We start from the raw sequence: 9905 nt of genomic DNA, 5'->3' as shown, positions 1-9905 counted from the left end.
TGTCGTGCAAAAGAAAAGAGAAACGGAGAGAAGAACAAGAAAAGGAGACGGGGAAATACTATCGAAAGTTCAGCCCAAGGTATACCACCGGTTTAAATGCTTAAAAGCTTGGGCAAAATTGGATCAGGGAGAATCGTCACCCAACTTTCATTATTTCCAAGTGGTGTGATTGAATTAAAGGGCAAGATGGCGGTTTGAGCGAGAGGGCTATACGTGGTGGAGGGGGCTGGCGCGTAATGGTGGGGTATTAAATTCTAATTAGAGATGCAGGGGATCAATGATAGGGAGGTTGGACAGCCCGATCCCCCAGTGCCAGCCCAATAGACTGATGAGTTATTGTCATGTAAAAAAGCGCTAGCAATAAGACCCAAACGCCGTGCTATTGTCCAAGCGGAAAGAGCCAAGTTTATTATGAGGACTATATGCTCTAGAGACCTGGGGCTAGGCGGCTCCTTGGGAGGCTTTTCATAAAACAAGGCTCAGCTCCTATAAAGGAGGGCAGTTTTTGAGCAGGCGCCGAGCAGTGCACATCTACCCACGGCACGAGCCACCTTCAAACCAGTAAAAATTCAGCCGCCACAAGCTCCCCAACTTCGTCTGCGTTTTGGCTTGCTTTTTTCATGTGCTCCTCGCCAATTTAATTTAATTTGAATTTGACGTTTGTGTGTATTTTTCTTTGGGAGTGCAGCTTTCCTTCTCCACTGAGCCTTTTCAATGTATAAAATGGAGTATTCTTACCTCAATTCCTCTGCCTACGAGTCCTGTATGGCCGGGATGGACACCTCGAGCCTGGCGTCAGCCTATGCGGACTTCAGCTCTTGCAGCCAAGCCAGTGGCTTTCAGTACAATCCCATCAGGACGACGTTTGGGGCCACCTCCGGGTGCCCGTCGCTTACACCGGGCTCCTGTAGTCTGGGCACCCTGCGGGACCACCAGAACAGTCCGTACGCCGCAGGTAAGCCCAGAGTCACCTTTAGTTCGCCAGCTGAGAGGCACAAGAATCATGGCCCCGGTATATAGGACGCCTTGATTGCTTTCGAAAATGGAAATGTGTTTAGTATTTACCAAACGAAATTTGCTTACACAAATGAAAGAATTTATCACGTTAGAAGCGATTGCAGGCAGGAGTAATTCAGTTACGGGGTTACACTATCCCAGTCACACCCTAACCGCCAACAAAATTATCTTAAGCTGCCAAAATGATAGGCATAATTTATTTATTTTGCGATGAGACATAAACCTTCGAAAATAATGAAATAACCAGGGACTTAAGCTTATTATTGACACTGGATTGAAGATGCAGTAGCAACAACAGAAGAGAAAGAAGCATTTATGACAAGTTTCCAATCCAGTTTCCAATAAAATTTAATTAACAACAGTTTACAGATAACAGGATTATTCCAGATTTTCATAACTTTATCTATCACGATTTTATCTTATTTTAAACAATTTATAATGGAAGTAACCACTGAACAGACTTAGTTTAGAAACATTATTTAAATTATTTTATTTTCATTATGTGAATTAAAAAGTTGCATGTTTTACTACAATATATTTACGGTGGCATGTATATATTTTCTTACAATTATACTTTCACAAATGGTTAATATCTGTCTTATGCATTTAAACAGTCCCCTACAAGCTGTTCACCGACCACGGAGGTTTGAATGAGAAGCGGAAGCAGAGACGCATTCGGACAACTTTTACCAGCGCGCAGCTAAAAGAGCTGGAGCGCGTGTTCGCTGAGACTCACTACCCAGATATTTACACACGAGAGGAGCTCGCGCTAAAAATCGATCTCACCGAGGCTAGAGTGCAGGTGGGATATCCTCCACTTACTTCTTAAATTTCTTACTTCTTACTTCTTAAACATGATATTTAATATTACATGACTTATATATATATATATATATATATATATATATATATATATATATATATATATATATATATATATATATATATATATATATATATATATATATATATATTTGTTTAAGAGCTATGTAGAATTTAATAGTTCCCAGGCTATACATTTCAAAATGTTAATACAGATATGTGCACTAGTAATAATAATAACAATAATTATATTAACTTTACTAATATAATGAACATTTATAATACATAATGACATCGTTTATATTACTCAATATAAATGTAAGTACAATGCCATGTAAAATATGTTTTAAAATATGAGATGCGCATTCTCTACAGGTGTGGTTCCAGAACAGGCGTGCCAAATTTCGCAAACAAGAACGTGCAGCCGCTGCCGCAGCTGCGGCAGCAAAGAACGGGTCTGGGAAGAAATCTGACTCGCGAGAGGAGGACAGCAAAGAGGCAAAGGCTACCGATCCTGATAGCACTGGTGGGCCCGGACCTAACCCAAACCCTACTTCCAACTGTGGTGGACCAAGTCCTACCGGCGGACAGGTCAGCGCCACAGGGAACGGCCCGGTTGAACAGGTGAAGACGTCAGTGGCTGGTATGGGAGTCACTGCGCCGAGTCAAGGTTGGGCCTCTGCCCCGGGCACCATCACCTCCATTCCGGACTCTCTGGGCGGACCCTTCGCTAGTGTTCTGTCATCATTACAAAGACAGAACGGAGCCAAAGCCACTTTAGTAAAGACCAGCATGTTCTGAGTTACTGCTTGATGCAGAAAAGAAACGACGACCGCGAGATTCAACAAACACACAAAGTAAGCGTTTACTCTAGTCACCGACAACTGATAACTGATAAAAGGAGAATGTCAAAAGAAGGAGAGAGCCCTGTATCTCTATCCACTGGTGTAGAAAAAAAGAGACCACCTCTGGTCCTCATTCGACTAATTTCGACACCATTGGTTTACACCAGAAGCTGGATAATAATACCATACACATTATGTTAACATTGTGACCTTATCCGGACTGTTTTGTTTTGGTTGTGGTCGTTGACATAATTTCTGATGTATTCAAGTAAACTAACCAATAGACTGCGATACGCGATCCTGCTGCAAAGAAACCCCACTAAGGACTCATGAAGATACAATGTCATTATTCAGTGTCATTATACATGTCATTATATCTTGGCACCATAATTATTTGTTTACATTGACTCTAAACGTACCAGTAGCGCAAGTTACATGTCTGTCTGTATTACAGAACACTGCCAAGTGTGGCACTCTGTTATATATTTTTACCTAAATTACCAAGTCTTAGAGCCAGGGGCTCTGCAAACATTCATCTACATATTTACTATTAATCTAAGGCAAGTTGTTCTTAAATGGCACAAGTACATACGTCATTGTTGACAGAAATACGTAAACGTTTTGTGTGTCTTTCTACAGCTGTGTTTTTGTGGCTCAAATTGTATAGTGTTAAAACGTATTGACGTCCTAGATAAGCATAGACCACATCCCCCTTGTAGTTCACGAAGTCTTTATAATGTTTTAAAAGTTACAACTGGTGCATTCTTTGAAGGAAAAAGGGAATGGATACAAAGCATTGTATTTATTTTCTATATTATTTGCATGTTGTCTTCTCCGTCCAATTTTTTTTAATGATTTCACCTATTTTGTGAGCATAATGTAACACGTTTTTGTCCAGGATTTGAGAATAATTTATATGTAGGTAATGGATGCTTATATTTAAGAAGGAAATATTTCTACATGTGCACATAGTTTTTCAGGTGTATACCATTGACATGGCTGTTGATGATAAAAACGATTATGATGCAAAAATAGTATTGTCCCGTTTCCTTTTTAAAGTATTCACTTAATTTAAATGAAACATTGCTAAAAACACAATATTCAAACACAAAATCTCATCCAAAACATCTTTATTTACATTACTCCGGATTCCGGACGACCGAGAGGGCGTATATCGGTTGTATCCTGTTCAGCACCTTGGACAGCCGCACAAGGCGCCGGGCTGCTGATAAACAGATTCCGGAAAATTATGCTTTCACGACACTGAAATATATATACACTGTTGTTATTGTTTTTATAACCACATACAAACTACATTTCATTAGAAGTTTCAATCCTCATTAGCAGTACTTCAAAATTAATAGCTTTTCATACCACACACACATTGATTTTGCATTGTTTGCTTTATACAATAGACTAAGATAGCGATGGTTTACACTGTATTACATACAATAGACAGAAATATATACTGCTACTTTTCCATATAAAGTGCAATCATTCTTATAACATCGAACCCAATAAAGCAATACAATAAAGCAAATGTCTGTTTCAAATAAGCATATAGATAGCTTAATAAGGAAGTATTTAAATGCAATACAATAAATGATTACAGTAAGGCAGGGTTTCATCACTTCATAAACGAAAGTGATGAAAAATATATATGTTTAACTGGATTTCACGCGACGTTGTAGGGGACTCTGCGCTTATTATTCTAATACAGAACAACACAACGACATTTCAATGACGAAAATCAGCGCTGTGTCAAACTAGCTATGAGCAATCTATGTTTACGTATAGACACAGACACATATTTCTAACTCGTCTGGTTTGACCTAACATTTGTTACTGTCTAATAGAATGTGTGCTTTGCTTCCTATTGCATGCTACAGACTTCAGATCAGCTTCGTGCTACAGGATAAATTAGTTAAGTAGTACAATGAAGCGAGCACGGAAGCGTTAATTTTAAATTTTAAATTTTACATATTTAAATTAAGGGAAAATTATATATATATATATATATATATATATATATATATATATATATATATATATATATATATATATATATATATATATATATATATATATATATATATATATATATCCGGCCTGTGTCTCCTGATAATTATGTCTCTAGCTCTGAAAGTGTCTCTCTACATGTTAGGTTATAAGAACATTCGAGTATATATATGCGCTTTAGTCGCCGTCTGTTCATGAAGAGCTGAAAACATTACAATGAAAACAATGTTTCATTCATCCAATAAAAAAGGGTAATGACTGACATCTATTGTTTTTTTTAACTCAAGCCAACGAAATTATATATAATATAAACAATAATATGTGTGTGTGTGTGTGTGTGTGCGTGTGTGTGTGTGTACTTGTTTTTTCTATTCTGGTGGGGACCCAAACCTGAATACACACAGACTCACGGGGACTCGTGTCACGATGGGGACCTAAATTGAGGTCCCCACGGGTAAACAAGCTAATAAATTACACAGAATGAAGTTTCTTGAAAATCTTAAAATGCAGAAAGTTTCCTGTGAGGGTTATGTTTAGGTGTAGGGTTGGTGTACAGAGCGATAGAAATTACTGCCTGTACAGTATAAAAACCAATACGCCTATGGAGAGTCCCCACAAGGATAGCTGACCAGACTGTTTTTATTATTATTTTTAAGTGTATAATAGCCTATACTTTTTGCAATGTTAAAATTTTAATTTTTTAAATGTTTTAAGTTTACATAAAATTTAAAACTAGTGTTTTATTTTCACCATTTCATTTGTAGTGAGGAATCTAGAGAAGGGCACAATTGATAGGTGAAGGGTGTCCTCAAGACATTCACTTATCTAGCGGTGGTCTACCCTTTACTCTCCCAAAGTAATAACGGTGACAATGTTGCGTTAAAGAGAGAGTAAATGGCCGTTTTTCATACTTGTGAAGTCTTTCAATATCTCCGCTCCTCTCATTACAGATGTTTATACTGCACAGCGCAGTTGTCATTTATTCCTTTGTACTAACTACAGGTAAGAACGATTAATCTAATAATTAAGTTGAACGTATTTTTTTATAGCTAGCAAATTAAACATAACTGAACAATAAACAAAATGAAAATGATTATAGATAACCTATATATTAAAACCACACTGTAGGTACAAAATCCGTTAGTCTAACATGGAGCAGTTGACTGCATGATGCTGACTCCTCACAAAGCACTTCACGACAAGTAGACCAGAAATCGATTTCAACTACATCTCTTATTTCCGTTTTCTCTGCAGAAAGAAGGATTTCAGAAGTTTGCCTTTAAAAAGCTTGTTTGAAAGTGAATTACAAAGACATATTCAGATCTAAACAATTTTATACATTTATCATTATATAAAAAAAGAACACACTTTCTTATACCATGGTGGGCCACAATGAGAAAGAAGGGAAGTAAAAATGAATGTTTATAAGCAGCTGCAAATGAAATGTTCCTTCTGAATAAGTCCAGATACATTTCAGTATTTTTGTCATTTAATGGAATTTAATGTAGTCCTATTTTGTGTATTTTTTACATTATTTTCCACACACTATGGTATATATTAATATGTATGCAGTGGCATATTTACATGTAGGCATTTTGTATTTTTAATTAAAAAAAATAATAATAATGTATTTGTGACCATCTGCAATTTAAGGCACAACAATTAAAAAAAAAAAAAAAATGGGAGGGGAGTGGGGGTGAAGATGTTTTCTTTTAGCAGCTTATATTGTTGTTGCTGAATTGAGATTGAGATGTAGTGATCCATAGTATAACGAGTCTTGTCATAGAGAAATAGAGATTGTGCGTTCTTGTGTCGTGAAGTGTAGTTCTGAGTAAAGGTATGCAGCACTGATGATGATTTGACAGTTCAGGTTAGTCTGGATTATCCTCTTCTTGTGGTGGAAATTAATTTCAGATTTCATTCTTACAGATCGATAGACAGTAAAAGAGAGACATAGAAGAGGAGAAATAAGTAAAACTCAATTTTCTATATGCAGCAGACACACACAAAGAACAATATCTATGATTTCTAAAAAGGGTGAGGCCAATACAGTTTTTAAGCTTAGTTTGAGCGCCCTCTCCTGGTACTGGCAGTTATCATATCGGACAGGAGAATAAGAGAGCAGGTAAAACGAAGATAATAAATTAGTTGTATTTGTTAATTCCCATTAAACAGAATGTGTGAATAACATTATTATTATATAACTTTATTCTTCAATGAATCATATATACTGTATATATATATATATATATATATATATATATATATATATATATATATATATATATATATATATATATATATATATATATACATACACACACACACACACACACACACACACACACACAAACTTATTTTATTTTCTTCTCTTTTTTTTTTTCCAACATTCACCAGGGGTTCTTAGCTCTGGCCCTCATGGACAGCTTTGCTGCTAAATACTGAAAAATAGTAGACCTCGAGGGCTAGAGTTAGGAACCCCTGGAATAACCTTTCTGGTGGTGGTCTTTATCACATTTACCAGCACTATGGCCTACAATCTGAGCTAATGACATATATTGGTTTCTATCAAGTGCATGTACTAAAATATATTCTGCAATTCGAGATCACAATATAAGGCACAAGCTGATATATATTTTTTTTATTTGTAATTTATGTCACAAATAAATGTGAACACAGTGCACTTATACTAAAAAAATATGAGAAAATGAAACTATTTAAATGCATAAAATAACTCATTTTACAGTATATTCTGGCATTTATGTCTACTGTTGATTACCAAACGTTTTCACATTTTTATCACTATCTGCACTGTCTCATCTATGAGTATGCAATGTTGGAGAGCACACATTTGGGAGTTTTGAGAAGCTGAATGAGCAATAAAGCTATTATTTAGTACATGCCGAATGTACATGCCGAATGTACTAAAGCGATTATTTCCTAATCTGCCATTCAATAATTCAATGTCTAATAAATCATGAATCAGTTAGTTAAAGCTGCAGTAGGTAACTTTTGTAAAAATATATTTTTTACATATTTGTTAAACCTGTCATTATGTCCTGACAGTAGAATATGAGACAGATAATCTGTGAAAAAAATCAAGCTCCTCTGGTTCCTCCCAGTGGTCCTATTGCCATTTGCAGAAATGCATCGCTCCCATTAAGAAACAACCAATCAGAGCTCAGTCCGTAACTTTGTTTGTGTTCAAAATGTAGAGAAATGTATATAATAAGCGAGTACACCATGAATCCATTTTCCAGACCGTGTTTTTAGCTTGTCCTGAATCACTAGGGTGCACCTATAACAAGTGTTAATATTCGGACTATTTTAGATTGCTTCGGGGGTACCGCGGCAGAGTAACCCAGTGCCTTTGTGATTCTTCATAGACATAAACAGAGATAAGTAGTTCCGGCTACGATGTTCTTCCGCAAGATGCAAGCAGTTCTGTTTATTAACCGCTAGAGCGTCAAAAGTTACCTACCGCAGCTTTAAGTTGTGTGACATTTAAATCTAGTGACATGCTAGTAACTTGCTAATCATGCTAGGAACATGATAGTTACTTGCTAATCATGCTAGGAACATGCTAATCATGCTAGAAACATGCTAGCAACATGCTAATAACTTGCTAATCATGCTACCAACATGCTAATCATGCTATAAACATACTAGCTACATGCTAGTCACTTGCTAATTATGTTATTGACATGCTACTTAATTGCTAATCATGCTAGGGACATGCTAGTAACATGATAATCATGCTAGAATCATGCTAGCAACAATAGTAACTTGGTAATAATGCTAGTGACATGCTAGTGACATGCTACTTGCTAATCATGCTAGAAACATGCTAATGACATGCTAGTTTTTTTTTTAAACTTAATCCTTTCAAACTTTTTAAACTTTTCAAACTTTTTGGTCAGGCTTTCTCAAACCAACTGAAAGTTTTTATCTAATTGTGACTTGCAATGCTTCGGCTTGCGCGCTCTCCGCACTTCCGTCAAACGGTTTGGATCAGATAATAAATGCGAGAGAGAGAATGGTGTGGACTGCAGAAGCACACAGGTGGAGCAGAGAAGCAAAACTACTGTCCAGAGTTTCAACTGCAGGTCAGTTTCATCTGTAAATATGCTGGTTTTTCTTTGTTTACTTGGTTAAGCAGCAGCAACCCATTGCTCACCATCACTCAAAATACTGTATAAAGGACAGCATTATTATCTATTGTAATGTTACAGCAGTAATTTAGAAGAAAAGAAAAAAAATATATATAATAGGTTTAGGGGGAGTTATGGCAGACTACAACACAACACTTACTAAAATCAACAATTTTACTATAAAACAATGGTAACCACAAATAAAAAAAAATAATTTACAAAAAAATCATTTAAAAATAAATACAAAAATGGTAATACATTTGCTAAAAAATAAATAAATAAATAAAACATAAATAAAATAGTTACTGTACTTTTACAATAATAAAAGCATGGTTAATTTTTGTAAGGGAAAAATATGACATGTTCAAGCTATTGTTGTGATGTACTAATTTTGACATGTTTGCAATTTATAAAGTATAGTTTTGTTAAATCTTCAGTATTAAAGTAATTAGAGAGATATATATCAGGGCAAAATAAAGAGACTGAAAATAAAAATGTAAGTGAATGTGCAGTTTAGGGGAGAACTTTTAATTATTTTGCATGTCCCCAACCTAAAGCTTTAAACTTTTTTTATGTCAGGTCCATACAAAAATTAGTGTTGTCCATGTTTCAGAATTTGTTTGTTTGAGTTTCAGATTTCCTGGTCTGACATTTTTTCCCAGGCCACCCTTAATGGAAATTAATTGCGCTGACGTGGTTTAATTTAACACATATAGCAGGCCTACTGTGTTTTCAGCCTCTGCCCCCTCAATATATGAGTAGATTAACACATAAACATAATCTCTAGAACTGCTCTGAGTCACTTCATGAGCATTTTAGCATTAATTAACATAAGCAAACAATGAACATTTATTATGTATTTATTAATCTTTGTTAATGTTAATGAAAATACAGTTATTTATTGTTAGTTCATGCAAATTCACAGTGCATTAACTAATGTTAACAAGCACAACTTTTGATTTGAATAATGCATTAGTAAATGTAGAAATTAACTAAGATTAATATATGCTGTAGAAGGATTGTTTTTGCTTAGATCATGTTAACTAAAGTA

The 9905-nt window shown here is 35.5% G+C and overlaps 1 protein-coding gene across 1 annotated transcript; it reads left to right on the top strand.

Annotated features, from left to right (window-relative positions):
* Positions 1–229: 229 nt before the first annotated feature.
* phox2bb (paired like homeobox 2Bb) lies at positions 230–3676 on the top strand. The gene is made up of 3 exons (XM_026279637.1): positions 230–955; positions 1632–1819; positions 2215–3676. The coding sequence occupies exons 1-3, from the start codon at positions 715–717 to the stop codon at positions 2638–2640; spliced, it is 855 nt and encodes a 284-aa protein (XP_026135422.1). The 5' UTR covers positions 230–714; the 3' UTR covers positions 2641–3676.
* The last annotated feature ends 6229 nt before the right edge of the window (positions 3677–9905 follow it).

The sequence above is a fragment of the Carassius auratus genome, chromosome 14 (genome assembly GCF_003368295.1).
Source record: "Carassius auratus strain Wakin chromosome 14, ASM336829v1, whole genome shotgun sequence".
Classification (NCBI taxonomy): domain Eukaryota; kingdom Metazoa; phylum Chordata; class Actinopteri; order Cypriniformes; family Cyprinidae; genus Carassius; species Carassius auratus.
This window is presented reverse-complemented; position numbering and strand designations above follow the sequence as displayed.